The 18789-nt window shown below is 45.4% G+C and overlaps 1 protein-coding gene across 1 annotated transcript in view; it reads right to left on the bottom strand.

Annotated features, from left to right (window-relative positions):
• The window catches only part of TEX11 (testis expressed 11), an 86669-nt gene that overhangs the window by 26201 nt on the left and 41679 nt on the right, over positions 1-18789 (bottom strand). The window contains exons 19-21 of the mRNA XM_015408925.1: positions 18403-18443; positions 15256-15342; positions 14084-14154 (exon numbers count right to left, since the gene is read on the bottom strand). Of these exons, the coding sequence (XP_015264411.1) occupies positions 14084-14154; positions 15256-15342; positions 18403-18443 (199 nt within the window). The remainder of the gene's footprint in view (positions 1-14083; positions 14155-15255; positions 15343-18402; positions 18444-18789) is intronic.

The raw sequence follows: 18789 nt of genomic DNA, 5'->3' as shown, positions 1-18789 counted from the left end.
CTGAGGAGAAACAGTGACTTTGCACTTGCCTATTCCTGGCTCCTCCCAGGAACTACAATATAATAATTTTTCCCCATATTGCTACATCCCTTTTCTGTTTAAAGAGCAAAAGTTAAATACATTATACATAATTTTGAGGTGTCCTAGTTTCTTAATTACAAGCCCACTTTCAAGTATATTTAAGTTCTGGTGTGACCTCTGCCTACTGTCCTCCTATTTCCCTCCCTCTCTCTCTCTCTGCATGTCTTTGGTGCAGTCTCTTATTTTTGCTACCTCTGAGCTGGACTGATCTCCTAAGTTTCTCTGTGTCTGTCCACATGTGGCTCACACTCCCTTCATATCCATGCATGCTGGTCTCTCAACTGGTTGTTGATGTGCCTTTCATCACAGTCTGTGCCTTTGTTGACTGCTTCTGTAGTTCTCGCTAGGAGTCTTCAGTTCCTTCTCAGTGCTCCACCATTATCCAGTTGCACCTGGTATGATCATTGGTTTACTGGCAGTATTGCTGTTGCTTTGTACCAGATTTTATCTTGTTTTGTTAATGGTTGAATTTTCACTGTGGTTCTTGGTTGTAGGTCAGGAAGATCTCTGGCTGGCTGACTGTAATACATGTTGGTGAGAGCTCCTAAGTTCACCAAGTGTGTCCCAGTAAACCCTGGCTGTAGTAATTTCCCACTTGTGGGTAAAAGGGTCTTGATTTTTCTTTTCATTACCCATTGTGCTAGATTTGAGTTTAGGCCCTGAGGTGGAGTGTTTCTGTGATCTAAATCCTGTCAGCCTCTCCAAGGCCTATGTCAATCTGTTCTGAAATACTTCAGGAACCAGACTGATACCCATTGGCATTCTCAGTCAATGGTACATCCTGAAAGGTGTGGCAAATGTTGTCAAATAACTGGATTCTTCATCCATCTGAATATGCCAGAACTTGTTTATTACATTCCAAACAGAAAACAGTCATGTCTTTGACAAATCTGGCAAGATGTAATCATTAGTGGGTCGGGGAAAATGGGTTCTTTTAAGTGCTTTCTTCAAGGGCTTTGCATCTATGTATATCCTTAATTTATTGGATGGCTTCCTCATCACCATCATACTGCTTATCCAATCTGTGCTTTCTATACTGGTTGTATTATTCTATCTCTGTAAACTTTGCAGTTCATCCTCCAGAAGCTATACCAGAGCCACTGGTGCTTTTCTCTTTGGTAACTTAAGGGGCTTCACATTGGTGTCAATCTCAATTTTATAAACACTCTCAAGTTGTCCATCTCCTTTGAATGCCCCACTGAATTCATCTGTAGACTCCATGTTCCTTGTTCTACTGACTCTTCTGTCTTTCCACTGTCCACTTTTAATATGCTGTGATATTGTCCCTTTATCAGCTTTATAGCTTGTGCTGCTGTGATGTGTAACAGTGGTATAGTGTCTGATCCTGTACAACCACAAACTCTACCATGTATTGCTATGCTTGTTCTTGTGTTAGTAATTTTGAGTTTACATTTTCTCACTACCTTCAATGTAGAGTTGCTATACATAATTTACACCTGGTTGGTTTCTTCCAGTGGAATGCTGGGATTCACTAGATACCTTAGGACGGTGTTACAACTGGCACCATAATCTAATTAGAATTGTATAATTTTATCCCCCAGAACCATGCCTGCATACAAGTGTTTCTGGTGTCTTGCTGAGTTTTTCTGTACTGCATTTATCACTAGATCTGCTGCCCAAAACATACTTTTACTATCACTCTCCATATTCACCATATGGACTCTAGATTTGGGCTTGTTTTGTTTGGAGAGACAATTGGAGGCAAAGTGGTTCAATATGTCACATTTATGGCATGTTTTTCCATAAGCTGGGCATCTCTCTTTTTGGCTTGTGAGTTTACTTCCACAGTATTTGCATTGTTCAGTGGCATTCACTGGTGTTCTTGTGTTTGGTTTCTCCCTCAGTCTCCATTGGAGTTTATGTACTAGCTCAATTATCTGTTCCTCCAAGGTTCTAGTCCTGTCTTTAGACAACTCAGTAGCCCTGCATATTTTCAAACTTTTCTCTAAGGACAAACTGGTTTCCTTCAGCAGTCTCTTGTATTTGACTCGAGTCTCCTGAATTCCAGACACTATCCTCTCGCTTATCAGTGAGCCTTTAATATCTGCAAAGTTGCAGCTGGTTGCTAAGATTTTCAAATTTGTATTATGCTCAGCAATGCATTCCTCCATTGCTTGATTCTATGTAAAAAAATTGTACCTTTCTGCTGTTTCATTCTTTCTGGGGTTGCAGTGGGCATCAAAACAGGCCAATATTGTAGTTAGATTACATTGTGCTTGGAGAATATTTGCACACAATGGGTGTTTCTGCATGCATTCCCCCCCCCCAATGTTTCTCTGTACCCCAGCCTGTTTGCCTTTAATCCGGCTTCAGTGCTCTCAATTCTGCACCTATGGGTTCCTCCCCTGGAATTTCAAATTATCTAGATTATTTGTTCTGCACTACTCTGTGTAAACACAGTAGAATCCGAAAGCTGTATCCATTTTTCCATTGGTTCTATTGACAACATGCTAGGTGGCGCCGATGTCTCAGTGGCAAATGCACAAACATTCAGGGCGATTAACTCCAATGTAGGCATTTTGGATTGGTCAGTTTGGTGAATGTTTTTAAATTAGCATGCATACCCCTTCATTTTTGTGTGCTGCGGGAGCATGTACTGTGGTGAAGTCCATGCAAGGTAATTGTGATGGTGGTTGAGATGGGTCCCCTGCACGTTTTCATGGCATCGGTGGATCTTGTTCTGCGCATTTTCAGAAATATTCTTGGTCTTGCACCCACTGAATTGAGGGGTGCACAATCGAGTGTTAACACGGAACGGCAATGCACCTTCTGACCATAGCTAGGAGAGTGAAAGGGCAATGTTCCTCTCTAACTGGTCTTATCACTCCCTTTTGATGCCCTAACAAGATGCAGTCTAAGCATTGGCTGCAGAAACAGCTTGTGTCCAAAGTCTTTGCCCAGTGGATAAACAGGTTTCTTACCTGTAACTGCTGATCTTCGAGTGGATCGATCAGCATTGTAGCAAGCTCTTTAACGGATTCTCGCGCCCAGTCCCTCGGGCATGCGCAGGAACCCCACCACACATGCCCAGAGGGGTGGGCGTGGACATCCCGCCAGTTCCTTCAAACCGCCGCAAATCAACCCCTATGGAAAATGTAGAAGCTGACAGCAGCAGGGAAGGAGGGCGGGTGGTGTGAATGCACAGATGACCACTCGAAGATCACCAGTTGCAAGTAAGCAACCTGTTTATCTTTGATGTGGTCTTTGTGCTTCACACCCATGGGAGATTAGCGAGCAGTGGCCTACCTGGAGGAGGGTGCTGGCAGGTCCTTTACTGCGTAGCCGAAGATAGAATGCGACGTCCCATGTTGGTATTAGAGTTCTTACAGACGTCTAGGGCGTAGTGCCTGATGAAGGTGTTAGGCGTGGCCCACGTAGCGGCTTTGCAGATGTCCGTCAGGGGCACTCCCTGGAGGAAAGCAGTGGAAGCAGCAACAGCTCGGGTTGAATGGGCCTGGATCGGGCCAGGCAATGGCTGTTTCGCAATCAGGTAGCAGAGGCGCATGAGCCCGACAATCCACCTTGAGAGGCGCTGAGCCGTGATGCGAGTCCCCAGCCTTGCTGGTGCGTATGAGACGAACAGTTGGGAGTCACGTCTCACTGGGCGGGTTCTGTACAGGTAGAACAGGAGCGCACACTTCACATCTAAGGTGTGTAACAGTCTGTCCTCTGAGGATGTAGGAGCTGGGATGAAATCCGGGAGGAAGACCTCTGCCTGTAGGTGGAATTCTGACACTACCTTTGGCAGGAACGAGGCGGACGCCATCTGGCAAAAAGGACAAGTATGGCGTGTCATGCCTGAAAGCTAGTATTTCTCCCACTCCTTGCAGAGGTGACAGCAACCAAGAATGCTGTCTTCCATGACAGGAGTTTCATGTCGCAAGTCGCGAGTGGCTCGAAGGTTTCCTCGTGAGCTGGCGAAGAACCAGAGGAAGGTCCCAGGGAACGACAGGAGTTCTGACAGGAGGGTAGAGATGCAATAAACCTTTTAAAAAACGTTTTGAAAGCAGATGGGAAAACAGTGTGCATCCGTCAACTTGAACATGGTAGGCCGGAAGGGCGGCCAAATAAACTCGTAACGATGAATGGGAAGGTCCCGAGTCAGCTAGGGACAGGAGGAATTGGAAGACTTTTTCGAGACCCACGGAGGTGGCTCGAGGGGCATCATCACCTAGGGAAGAGCAGAATCTTTGCCATTTATAATGGTATGACCTTCGCGTAGTAGCTTTTCTGGCGTTCAACAGAATATTCGCTATGCGGTTGGAAAACCCTTCGACGTTATTCTCCACACTGTTAATTTCAATTGTGGTATGTTGTGATGTGGAGGGGGGAGTCTGACAGGGAGAGGAGGTCCTGAGCCGGAGGGAATTGATGGTATACCCCTGTTGACAATTCGAGGACGGTCGAAAACCATGGTTGCCTCGGCCACCATGGGGTTATCAATATGCAGTCCACACCGTCTTTTACTATTTTGCGGACCACTCTCAGAAGCAGGGGTAAGGGAGGAAACAGGTAAAGAAGGCCCGTGGACCAAGAATAAAGGAGACCATCTCCTAGAAACTGTGGATCCCTTCCGCCTCGGCTGCAAAACAGAGGACACTTCTTGTTGGCTCTGGTGGCAAAAACATCGACTGGGGGAATTCCCCACCTGCAGAAGAGTGGGAGGAGGTATGTTGGGTTCATCTCCCACTCGTGAAGTCTGAGTCCTGCTCGACTTAGATGGTCTGCCTGCACATTCATGTGTCCAGGGATGTGTGTGGCTATGAGGAAAATGTTGTTGGTGATGCAAAGGTTCCACAACTGGATGGCAAGGTTGCAGAGGCATAGAGAAACAGTGCCTTTCTGCTTGTTGACATAAGAGAGTGCCGTGGTGTTGTCTGTGAGGACTGTGACACATTTCCCCCTGATTATAGGTAGGAAGCTGGTGACAGCATGCTGTATTGCCAGTAGTTCCAGGAAGTTTGTGTCACTTCCTCTTCTGCGTGTCCCATTTGCCTCCAACAGAAAAGCCCATCATGTGGGCACCCCAGCCCGTCAGGGAAGCATCTGTTGTTAGGGTGACTTGGGGTGATGGGGGATGGAAGGGTGCTCCCTGGAAAAGATTGGAAGGGACAGTCCACCAAAGTAAGGACTCTTGTATGTTGGGAGGGGGGGTTAGGACGGTGGTATGTGTGTTTTTCGTTGTGCTGAAGTTGCAGATAAGCCACAGTTGTAGGTGGCGCATTTTCAGTTTTGCGAAGACCAGGACTGACGTAGTCGCGGCCATAAGGCCAAGTAGCCTCTGTATCTGGAAGGCCGTGACAAAGGGTTGGGTACGGACGACGGTGGCTAGGTGGATGATGTCTGCCGCTCTGTTTTGGGGCAGGTAAGCCATGCATGTCTTGGAATCCAGTAAAGCGCCGATGTATTGTGTCGGCTGAACCAGTTGGAGTTGAGACTTTTGCAGATTGATTTGTTTGCCCAGTTTTTCCAACAGTACCATTGTCTCGATGTTTGAGACCAGAGTGTCCTTGGAGGAAGCTACTAGGAGCCAATCGTCGATGCATGGGTAGATGGAGATACCCTTGAGATGGAGGAAGGCCGCCACCACAATCATAGTCTTTGTGAAGACTCTTGGGGCGCTTGAAAGGTCGAATGGTAGGGCTGCATATTGGTAATGCTGTTGACCAATTGCGAAGCATAGGTATTGGCGGTGGAAGGGGTGGATAGTGAGGTGGAAGTACGCATCTTGGAGGTCGAGGGTGGCCATGCAGACGTTTTTCTGGAGAAGTGGCAGAATCTGCTGCAAGGACACCATGCGGAAGCTCCCTTAGATCTAAAATGGGCCGAACGCCTCCATCCCGCTTTGGAACTGTGAAGTATCGGAATAAAATCCCGTCCCATAGAGGTGTGGTGATACTCTCTCGATGGCTCCCTTCTGCAGGAGGACGGAGACCTCGTCTAGGAGAGGCGGAGAACGGGGTGTTGTGATGACGACTGGAGTGATGGGGTTCTGGTCGAATTGAATATGGTAGCCTTGGGTTACGATGGACAGTACCCATTGGTCCAAAGTAATGTGACGCCAGGCATAAAGGAAGGGTGACAGACGGGTTTGAACTGACTCGGTAGGAGGGAAGTCAAACGCCCTGCTTGGAGGACCTGGGTTGTTTGGCGCATGAGGCCTGTTGTCCAGTTCCGAACTTAGGCTTTGGAAAGGCGGGTCTTTGACCACCAGAAGCTGTACGTGGTCTCCATTGCCTGTCTGGAGACTGACGATTTGGGGTGTGTCTTTGCCAGGGCCTAGACCAGGTGCGAGGGCGATATTGTTGCCTTGTGGAGGATGACACTCCAAGAGCGTGAGAGGCCTTTATGCTCTTATCCATATCCTGGAGCATGGTATCGGTCATGCTGTTGAAGAGACCAAGGCCATCAAAAGAAAGGTCTTCGACATAGGATCTAGTATCTAGTGGAAGATTGGTATTGCAGAGCCAGGAGTGCCTCCTAAGAGCTATTGCTGATGCCATTGTTCTGGAGGAAGCATCTAGGGCATGTTTGGCAGTGTTGATCTGCTGTTTCGCAAGGACCATGCCCTCCTTTTGAATGATCCTGGCCGCCTGAAGCTTGTCTTCAGGGAGGTGGGTCAGGAGTTCAGAGAACCTTTCCCAGAGAGTATATTGATATCTGCTCATGAAGGCGAGGTAGTTAGTGGTTTTGACCCCTAACACACCCGTCGAGTAGAATCGTCTCCCGAATGCGTCTAACTTTCTACTTTCCCTGTCAGAGGGTGCTGAGTGCGTTCGTTTTGATTTGGATGAGGATGTTACGACAACCGAGTTTGGTTGAGGGTGGGAAAATAAAAACTCGGCACCTGTCTCCTGGACTCTGTACATTTGGTCCAGGCCTCTCGTCGACACCGGGGCTGAGGAAGGCTTTTCCCATGGGGCCTTGATAGCTTGCAAAAGGACCGCGGACATGGGGAGTGCAATGGTAGTGGAGGTATCCAGTTGTACAATATCAAAAACAGGATCAGTAACCTGTGGCTGTTGTTGTATGACAGAGGCCTAGAGAGTGGGCCATTCGTTTGACAAGGTCTGCATAAGAAGTGAGATTGTCAGATGGTGATATAGGAAGGTCCTCCCCGACAGCTTGGTTAGGAGACTTGTGGTCAGGGGAGGTTTGGATCTCCAAAGCCGCTGTATCAGATTCTTCGTCTCCAGATTCAGAGCAGTCCTGTTCTGGTATTTGTACTGGAGTAACTTCCGTTTGAGCAGTTAAAATTTTTGGTGGAACGATTTGGGGGTTGGGAGGACCCAGAGGTTCCGTTTGATGGTGGAAAGGATTTTCAGCTGGAGGTTGAGACAGAGATGCTGAAGGTCTCCATTTATAAGGTGACCTCGATCTGTGAGCAGAGTAGGTCGAATAGCGATCCCAGTCGGAATAGCCCACGGGAGTCAGCCAGGGCATGGATGGTGGATAATTGCCGTAGAGGTATCTCAACTGGCGTTGATCCCAAGACATTGGTGGGGGGGGGATAAAAACTCTGGGGGATCGACTTCTGGATCTATCACGTCTCGGAGACAAAGGAATGTGTCGCCTTTGTGAACTATCCCTATAAACTCTCTCATCGATATCGACAGCCTCGGCATGCAGACGCGGAGGTTGACGCTGCATGCTAGTAGAAGTGTGTTGATTCCGACCTGTATCGATGTCGGGAGTTTCTGAAACCATCGATGTCGACGATGGAGAAGGAGAGAGGGAAGGCTCTGCACCCATGGGGTGACTTAGGAGCTCCACATTGTCAATGTCGGAATAGGGATGCTCTAGTTGTTGTATAGGAGAGTCCAAAAGTTGAATGATAGGTATTGGTGGAGGAACTTACGTCTCCGATATCGATGGAGCGGGGGGCACTATAGGGGCATCACCCAGTGCGGACGCCGCTACTTTCACCTTCTTTGCCGCTTTGAGGGGCTTAGAGGAACCCTTTTTTGCAGACTTATCCTTACTTGCCTTGGGCCTCTTCTTCACCGGTGTTGAGGCAGAGGATTGCGCCTTCGATACCGGAGGCTTTGGCGCTGGTTGGACGATGTCAGAGGCAGGCCTCGATACCGAAGCCGTCGAGGTCGAAGGTCTCTCGCAGTCCATCGTTGTGGAAGGATGTAGAGCCGATTCAAGTAGCGCCACTTTGAGGCACACGGCTCCTTTTTTTCGGGTTTGGAAAATCTAGCACAGTGCCGGCAAGAGTCAGGTCTGTGAGACTCTCCCAAACACAAAATACAGAGGGTGTGGCGATCAGGCGGTGCAGCCTGTACACCGGTTTAAAAAGTCCCACTTTTTCTCCATAGAACAGGAGAGTAGTAGAGAAAAAAGGGGGAGAGGGGAGGGGGTAGAGCCCGAAGGCCAAGCTGAGGTAACTCAACAATTCCCCCCCCCCTCAGGAAAATAAGGTTTTTGTTTTTTAAAAAATTTAGTAGTTAACAAAGGATAATCACGAAAAAAGGAGAAAAATGAGGAAAAAATCCAAAGAGCTGTGAGGCAAATAGCCAAAAATAGTGAACCGATCAGACCGACGGAGAAAAGGTCTTTCCAACGCGGCGGTAAGAAAGGAACTGGCGGGATGTCCGCTCCCACCCCTCTGGGCATGTGCGGTCGGGTTCCTGCGCATGCCCGAGGGACTGGGTGCGAAAATCCGTGAAAGAGCTTGCTACAATGCCGATCGATCCAGCTCGCGCGCACTAGATCCCATGGGTGTGAAACACAGAGACCACGTCGAAGATCCATAGTGTCTGGGGGTGAACTACAAAAGAAATAATTGGTATTCCAAGCATTCCCCACCTGAGCAATCGCTGGAGTGATGAGTAGAGCACTCCGAATGAAAGCCACGTTAAAATAGGCCATGATCGGAAAGGCATCTCAAGTATGGTACATTGCCACTGTTGATAAACATAACTGAATTCTGCCTGCAGCCTCAGTTGCCATGGTGCAGGAACCCCTGCAAGAGCCACTAGACATAGATGTAGAGGTGAATATTGAGGGAGCGAGTGAGGAGACCAGTGATCCACACACAGAGCCTAAAGAACTAATCCTGCCATTAGGACCTTCCCCAAGAGACACCCCACCTTCCCCTGGAAAAGGTCTGTAAATCATGACAATAGTTGCATGGCAGTACATACTCTGTCTATGATGTTTTTTCGAGGCCGTGCTAGACAAATACGATAAGAAGGGCACTCTCTTTCCCACACTAAGGAGCGTCTGCAGGTCGGAAATGGAGGGAACTGCCTGAAAGAGGACGGGTGCTTGCAGAAGACAGCGAATCCACGCAACGTTCTGCAACTGATTCTGTCTGCTAGAAGCAGTAATCTCCCTTGAGAGGTGAAGCATGTCCTTGTGTGAGTTGTGTTATGGCCACATGACTGTTATGAACTAACCAAAGAAGCTCGATGTTTCCAAATGAAATGTAGGGAGGCATGTCCAATTGTCTTAACTCATCAACAGGGTGGGTAGGGGGTTTCCAATCTTAATCGGAGCTGTTCTAGTTTGTGTTATACCGATTTTAAAATGGAGGAAATATTAACTGTCCCGACTTTGGTCAACAGTTTGATGGCTTATGGAAATAACTGATCGCCTCAAGGAAGCCGTGAAAATACTGAGGTGGTATGCAAGAAACCCCTGGAGAGCTCCTCCAGGAGTGCACCCACAAACTCACTTTCCACCCACCTCCATAAGTGCCTCCTATGACTACCAGTCTAGTTTTGTTTTCCATTGTTTTTTTTAATGTTTACATGATATTGCCGTTTTTGCACAAGTACTTGCACTTTAAAAGTGAAAAGCACATTTGCACTATGTGGGGTCAGCCTCCACCCCCTTATTTCTTGTTTTTTTATACAAGACCTATTTAGGGATTATATCTGTCTATGTGGACGGCGGAAGACAGGAAGGCCTGGCGGGATCTGGTCCATGGGGTCGCGAAGAGTCGGACTCGACTGTGCGACAACAATCTGTCTATGTATATGTAGCTGCTTGCTATGTCTGTGTTCACTGTTTGTTGAAATAACTAGTTTATAACAAACATTCCTGTCTCCCAGTTGTGGCCCTTGGGAAGTTATAAATATTTGTATGAAAAATACCATTAAGACGAGTTCCGGTCGATGGCGGCGCACTTGCGGACCTATTTCCCGGACCTCCCGGGATCGGTCTGTGCCCCAGCCGGGGGAAGGGGCCACGCAGGATCGTGGACCCCCCAGGGCTCGGGGGAGAGTCCAGGGGCCAGGGAACTTTAAAGAGGCGGCCTCTTCAAGGGCGGAATGCCCGAGAATCGAGGTGCTTCTTTGTTCCAGTGGAGCCGTACGGCACAAGCAACGCTGGCTGGGGCAAGCGAAGAAGATCCAGCATTTTAAACGAGCAAAGAACGAGGTCGGAAGACCCGCAATGAACGTGAGTCAGCCTAAGCGATTTCTTAACTAAAGAAGCTCCCCAAACCCCTAAAAGCTAAACGGAGGAGGCGAAGGGTGGGGGGGACGCCTCCCACGCGACGCCTATAAACGAACTGTGAAAAACGCAAAAGGGGGGGGAGCGGAAGAAAAAGGCAGCGAGACCTGTCTAGAAGCACTTACCCGAGAGGCATCTAACGTTCAGGCGCTTATTCAGAGACTTTCGTGTAATCCAGAAAAGTAAACAATTGTATAAAATGGCGGGGAAGAAGGACAAGGACAGACTTTTTAAAACAAAGGGACCAGAGAGTCCTCGGACGGAAGTGGCTAGCGAGACAGCTAAAGCTGTAGCTGAATGCATGCGCCCTCTGCTGGAGCAGCTGAACACTTTTAAAGAACAGATGGTGAAGGTGACAGAAGGCATCACTGCAACTCAAACGCAGATGGGAGAAATGATTCAAGTCATGAAACAGGATGCTGAAAAAATAAAGGAGGTGACAGCAACCACGAAAAAAGTTAAAAAGAAGGTGGAAAAGCTGGAAGAAAACACATCATCCTTGGAAGATCAGATGCTGCAAGTACAAATGGATAAGGCCAACTTGGTTCTTCGCTTTCAGGGCATACCAGAAAAACAAGGAGAGAGCCTCAGAGAATTGATGTGTGAACTGCTAGCCCCAGTGGCAGAAATGAGTCCAGAGCTATTGCTAAACGAAATGGATGTGGTCTATAGATCATATTCTAGATATATATAAAAAAATAATCTGCCAGGGGAAATTGTTGTAAGATTCTCTAAGAGGCATGTGAGGGATGCAATCTTGAAAGCAGTGTCTGGAACTCCCTTGAGAGTGGGAGAAAGTGTGGTCAGAACACTTAAAGACATTCCATTTGAAGTGAGGCAGCGTAGAAAGAAGTAGAAGGAACTGGTGCTTTTTCTTCAGACCAATCAAATTGGATATAAATGGCTGTATCCGGAAGGAGTCACCTTCAAGATGAAAGATAAAAAGGAGAAGATTTATTCTGCCTTAAAAGCAAAAGAATTTCTGAAGATTCAGCTGGGGACAACAGAGGAGGAACAAAAAGAAGAGGACAGCAAGTCTAGTGGCGAGCTGGACTCTGACTATTCCAGAGAGGACTCACTGGATAAAAAGGGGGCGGCTGCCCCAAAGAGTCCTTATAAACTTCGGAAAAGGCGTGGAAGAGAGAAGTAAAAAGGCTTGAAGGACTCTGAATTGTGCCTGAGAAGATGATGAAGAGAGATGGCTGGGGAGGGTCTTTGTGGCTAGACAGGGAGGGGATAGAAAAGAAAAGATATTGTTAACAATGACTCAGTGTGTTCAATGCTAAATAGAGAAGAAGGTTAAATGTAACTTAGCTAATGAAGATCTTCTTTCTTGGGGTTTTAGTTAGATGTGGGTTTCTTTTTCTTTATCCCGTATATGTAGTCCCTTCCCTGTTTTTCTGTAGTAGTTTTTGTAGTTGTTAAAAAAAAAAAAAAAAAAACCCTTTGGGGGCTTAAAAAAAAACACCCATTAAGACAAGAGGATTTGCAGAGTGCCCCGCAACAGTTGGGATTATGGGCTCCTCCATTTCTTGTTTCCACAATCACAATCGCTGCAGACTCACCACCTGATTCATTGAGTGACCCCATGCTCACAGCTGTCATGCGTTGTGGCATTTTTTGCATTAAACATTTCCTCCCTCTTTTGAGTCACCCTGTATTTTTATTATCACTGGGTTACTTTTAAATTCTAGATTGTTCAGCTGTCAATTCATTTTCCCACCTCTGTTTCTGCAGGGTATCTGGATGCTGTTTCCCCACAAAATTTAACCGCTCACCTGGCTTGACCCCATAGTAGAACAATGTAGAACATATCCTTTGGAGTAATCCCCACCCAAAGTGGGCCATCTCACAGCACGCCTCCTTCCTTATTTGGACACTCTCCCCACTCTCAATCTGCCACCAGGGAGGGGGGAGGAGGAGGAGATTGGGTTTATACCCCACCCTTCACTTGGAGTCTCAGAGTGGCTTACAAACTCCTTTCCCTAAACAGACACCCTGTGAGGTAGGTGGGGCTGAGAGAGTTCTTTCCAGAACTGTCCTTGAGAGAACAGCTCTTGTCAGAACTATGGCTTGCCCAAGGTCATCCAGCAGCTGCAAGGGGAGGAGTGGGGAATCAAACCCAGTTCTCCCAGATTAGAGTACACGCACTTAACCACTACACCAAACTGGCTCTCATTTAACGTTAGCCTTTTTCTCATTCTGCTCAGGCCCCGACTGAAAAGAAACAGAGAGTGGGTGTTACCTTGCCTATTCCTAGCTCTTCCCAGGAGCTACATCATCAGTTTTTTTCATATTGCTACAGCAGATATGGTCCCTCATCTGTAAGCCATGCAGTAACACAGTTATATCAAAGCAAAGAGAGACTGGCATTCCTGCCAAAGTATATTTGAGGAACATGGGAATGTCATCAAATTCTTTTTGTCATGATTCTAGGAGAGATTCTAGGGCGATACCACCTTGACAGTGAGTGCTCCAGAGTTAAGTGGCAAAGTTATATTGGAATGATATTTTGCAAAGGTTGAGCTAAGAATATCAATTTTTTCCTGGAAAACTGGGTTCATTTCCAAAGCAGGGTTGTGGGCCAGACAGTGGTCTCAGTTTCTCTGATGACAAGGTGATGCTATGGATCTCATCAAAGTTACTTCAGCTTTGTAACAGTGGAAGAAGGAAAGAGTCGTCAGCTCTGTGCCATTCAAATTCAGATGTTTATCTCAACTAGTATGAATAGAGAAAACTTTGAATGGTGTAATGAAAGCTCAGACTACTTATTAAAACACAGCTTGCCTCTTTTGGAAGCTGTTTAGCTTCAGCAATGCTTGTTACTATTCAAAGCAAGATTTGAACTTACAGCAAGTTTGCCAGGAGACTGAGCTACTACAAAGATATTGGTTGGTCTGCGATCAATATTCCATCCTATATCAAGCTGCTACTTGACAATTGAGCAGTGTGAAACCAAGCCCAACAACCTGACTTCTGCATTTTGCCAAAAGCTTTTCCTAGTCAAAGGGGATTTTGGCAGTGAATCATACTGTTTATTGTGCATCCACTGATGCGACACCCACTAAGCAATTATGACAGTTGATTAATACACAAGTGGTTTTTATATCCCTCACAGACTCCTGCTTTGCATCTCTGTGTTCAGCCTTTATTTTGTTTATAACCACTCCATGATGGCACACTGGATACTATGTACTAATTTAAGTACATAGTACAAAGTTAAAGCTTGGTAGAACCTCTTCACTGTATGAAATGAAAATTTGGGTTCACTAAAACCAGTACCAGATTTGTATCAATGGCAACCTTGTCAAACTGCTATAAGACATCTTCCCCTTAATTACAAATAAGTTTTCTCTGACCCAGTTCTGTAACAGTGCACCATAAATAACTAACAAGCTCATACTATTTGAGTGCCAAATGACATTTTCTAAAGAGGATTCCTTGTGAACTCTAGCTGTATTTGTAATTTAAAAAACTAATCACAGCACACAGAAGGAATGTTGGCAAAAGCACATACCTTGAATGAGATTACAAAGAAATCTCTCATAGCTCTTGGGCAATTCTCACATTGGACAGCCAAGTTCCAAGCTCATAAGGAGAATGAGAAGAAAGACCAGAATTAAAAACTGACCAACCAGTCAATCTGTTCCTAATACAAAGCTTTGTCTATTCCAACAGACAATGTAAGTTCAATAGTAACTTCCAACAACATAAAACATACAGTTAGCATAAACAGCCAACAAATGACTGCTAAGCTTCAGTGTTATATCAGTTATTTCGTGTCAATAGTTGATAATTTTGTCAACACACATATTCACAGTATAATGCAACATTTCAAACACTAGCAGGAACACACACCCTCAATTATATTGTTTCTGTGTGATCCATATGACCGTATTTTATCTCTTTCAATGCAGATGAGGTAAATGTGGAGTAAATGTTCATAACACAAAATCAGTGGCTGATCCAACTTCCATGTGTGCAGATCTCACAAATCTGAAATGTGTGAGACGATCCACACTGTTCATCATACTAGTTCAAGAAATGGTCCACTGCATTTGGTCTGGTCAGGAAAGTAAGCTTGCATGCTGTGTTATTAAGACTGCATTAACAAAGATTTCAATCTTGTCAACAGAGTGGCTTCACTAGGATTTATATTCTTTTTTATTTTATTTTATTTAAGTGTAAGTGCAAATGAACATGAAATTGAGCAAACTTCAGAGGACGGCGGAAGACAGGAGGGCCTGGCGGGAGCTGGTCCATGGGGTCGCGAAGAGTCGGACTCGACTGTGCGACTGAACAACAACAACAACAAAAAGTGCAAACAAAAGAATTTCAACATTTAAGTAACATACAACGCAGAATTTTAACAGCGTAACAAGACAAATAGGCTAACATAAGCTTCAGAACAGAAGGGATAATGATGCAACAAGAAGGTATCACGCGTTGCCTGAGAGTACTATATACTGGTATGGACATGAACATGAGCATGAACATGAATAACTAGGGTCATCTAGAGTGCTGTGTTGTCAAAGATTCAAGAGTGTTGCTTAGTTAAAAATGAAGCCACGATGCAAAGTTCGAATTTTTTGGCAGGATAGGATTTGGATTCCAGTCTGTGAAGTGGAAACATTTCAGTCTTTTCTCTAAATGGCCTTTTTTCCCTGTAACTCCAACACTGCCACCTACCTATCTTCCTGAACCAGTGAGCTTCACTGACTCCTGTGTCCAGTGTCTTGCTTTCTTCTCTAATTGGTGCGTCAAGTCTCTGGAGAGCTAGAGCAGGAACATGTAGCATCCAATAAACTGCATGCATTATAAACACTCTGAAAATACTCTAGAGGGCCAGTGTGGTATAGTGGCTAGAGCACTGGACCAGAATTGAGAAGACCTGAGTTCAAATTTCCCACTCTGCCATGAAGCTCAATCACTCTGGCCATTTCCACCCAGGTAATTTACCCTAGGTGCAGCACTGTTAGGAAGTGGGGGGTTTTCCTACTTGCACACAGCATTGTGCTACATTTGTGCTACTTCCAGAATTTTCCTGATTTTTCCCAAACCTGCTTTGCTTTGACGTTTTGGGACAAATTGTAGTAAAGCCTGGATGGCAGCTGGGTGGAAAAGTTTGGATTTTCCCAGGCCTGCCTACATGGCAGTCAGTTTCTCTACAGCTGCCATTTTCTCACTCTGCTACTGGTTTCTTTTTTTTAATCTGCAACTGAATCTCATTATAACATTATGTGAAGAAATGCATTTTTTCTTTGGAGATTTGAAATGAGCAAAACCTTCACTCTGACTTTTAAAAGTTTTTTCTCTCTCTCTGGGCAGAGAACAGGGAGGAGGAAGTCAGTTAATAGCTTTACAGGCTCGCTTCGGATACCTCTTAAGAAGTGCTAACAGATCTAGCTAGAAACAATTGGATGGGCCAGTCCCATCCCCACCCCACCCCCCCGCCCAGAACAGAGACTTGGAGGAATTAAGACTAGAAGGATTTCAGGAAGAAATTTCTGGAGACATTAGGAAAACCTTCCTTGACCTGGTTTGACCAGATCAGTGGGAGGGAAAAGAGAGGTGATAAAACTCAGGGGAGCAGGAAGGAAGCACTCTTTTGTGCTGAATCTATCAGAGCAGACAGAGCTCTTAACTGAGGTCTGGAGGAGGCAGCCATTAGCCCTGTGTTGGCCTGAAGAGCTGAAGGAAGCTTCAAGATAAGAAAATTCTGTAGAGATCTGTAACTTCCTAAACTAAGGAGCCTGTGACGACCCCTTATCTGGGGAGGTCTGGTTTCCCTTGAAAGTGTTCTTTATGTTTTGTTTTACTGTGTATATCCGGCTGCCACCAGGAAATGTAAGGCTTTCCAAACCTGTATACTATACTGTTTCTATCACTGGGTAGGTAGGTCGAGGTTTTAGGCTTTCGAGGTGCTAATGTGGTCCTGGGAAGTATTTCTTTCAGAACTGGTATCTTAAATAAAAGTAGATTTATTGATATAATTCATAAATAATATGGTAGTACACTGTAACTAGGAATGGGTAAATACTAAACAATTGCTTTGATATTTCACACACTTTTCTCTCTCCCTGTCAGGGATCTTGGCATGTAACTTTGTAACACTTTTTTCCTTAAAGCCATATACGTTTACTGTTTCACTTTAGCCTGTCACTCAGACTTTTTATTTTTCTCTTTAACTTTACTTTCTTGTTTCATATACATTCAACTTTTCTTCATACACAGAAATAACTCCTAAGCACACACAAAACTGCTTCTCTCCCAGACTTCAGAACTAACTCCTCAACTGTCTTCATCAACTGTCTAAACTGTAACTGTCCCTCCTGAAGGACATACCCATTCATCCACTCAGAAACACTTTCTAAAACCCCTCCCCCTCTCTGTCAATCACCAATCACACCACACTTGTCTCTTCAAGCACTCTAGTCCATCACACAGCCATGCAACCAAACTTTTAAAGACACACACACACACACATAAAACAAGGAATCATTACAGAGCCTGTCCTATATTCTAACATCTGATAGGACATGTATAGAGAGAAGGACAGATGAATTGTGTTTTACCCATTTGTTTTCAATCCCTTGTTCAATCTGGTGCTGCGCTAAAAATATGCTTGTGAGCATTTTCTCTTTAATAAATACTTTGGATGCTGTCAGTGATTCTCTGTACCACATAGCCTCTACCATCCTGGACACGCTACTTTAAAAGGAGTCCTGGGGGAAGGCAGGCAGTTGGCAAGTGGCTATTCCTCCAGGGGCACACAAGGCAGCAAATGGTCCCCATGGTGACCAGGCACTGGGCAGCGGGAGACACAGAGGCAAGGCCTCAGAATTTGGAAGGGAAGCTGGGAGTCCTGACCCTCCCCGCAGACAATTCCTACAAAGGTCAGGTGGTGGCAGGTTACTGGAGAGACAGAGAGAAGCCTCTCCGGGTGCTGAGAAAATCTTGGAGGGCAGGGTGGAACCAGAGCCTGCAGGCCTGTTCCGCCACACATTACCCCAATGTTTTTCTGGAAGCCATTTTTTAAATAAGGTGTGAGCGTGCTGTGATGCCACCAATGGCACCACGGATGGCAATAGCACCCTTCCTTGAAAATCCTCATTATTGAAGGCACATGCGGAAGTAAATAAACTGTCTCCACAACTGTGAAAATGCACAGAGAAGGCAAATGTGTGGAAGAACCGTGCCCAAACTGATTACAAAGAATCAGGAGTAAGTTGAGTGTGTGGGAAAGCCCTATGTGTAAGAGATTCTCTGACTTCCCAGCTTTGATTTCTTTAAAATGAATCTCTAGTGCTTTCATTGCAATTCTATAAAGCAAAGAGAATTTTTTTGTCAATAAAAGGGGCTAAAGACTAATTCACAGAACCTGTTGCACATCTGTTATATATATCAATATAAGGATCTTCAGTTGGCCAATTAAAAACAAAACAAAACTGAAAAAGCCCTGGTGGTATGGGGTGGAAGGTGAATGGCCACTGCCAGGGGAGCAAGGAATCTGCCATGTGGAAGCTTTATTGCAGCAGTGCTCTACTGGCAATTGTAGCTGCAGTGAAGAAACTATCCTTGCCTGTTAATGTGTGGAGAATGTCTTTCTTAGTCAGCCTAACCTAACAGTGGTATTGTAAAAAAAATGGATGAGGAAAGAATCATAAGCTCTATAATTCCAGGCAGAGTAAAAATTTAGATAGGTTGTTTTCCTGAGATTTTTAAGTGTATACTACGGTAGGTAAGTACCTGTAATGGAACTGAACTGGAATAGGTGGCCCTTTTCAGCTGGCACTTACTAGGGTCAATAAGAGGCAAGAAAATACAGCTACGTACCTGCAGTCAAATATGTCAGAAGGGTTTCCATATCGTTCGTTCTAACAAATGGAGGAAAAAATGGAATAAGTTATCGAACTAAATGCTATAGAAAAAAGGAAAATTGACCCCCCACTGCTGTTAGAAAGGCAGTTATAAAAGTGCTTAACTGCTGTTACAAATGCTTTACAATTACATTGCATCTTTAGAGCAGTCATGTGAGGAAGATCACTTAATTTTCACCATATGGATGAAGAGCAGGAACTGACAGACAGTGGTGTTTGTCCAAGGCTTCAACAGTGAGTCAATATGTAAAGTGAGATCTGAAACTGGAGTCCAAGATACAACAGAATGCTAGAGCTTTAAGGGGAGTATGTTTTATTGATTTTATTATGCACACATACTTCT

Source organism: Gekko japonicus, unplaced genomic scaffold, assembly GCF_001447785.1.
Source record: "Gekko japonicus isolate JY-2015 unplaced genomic scaffold, Gekko_japonicus_V1.1 scaffold19, whole genome shotgun sequence".
NCBI classification, from domain to species: domain Eukaryota; kingdom Metazoa; phylum Chordata; class Lepidosauria; order Squamata; family Gekkonidae; genus Gekko; species Gekko japonicus.
Note: the sequence above shows the minus strand (reverse complement) of the source record. Positions and strands in the feature narration are given on the sequence as shown.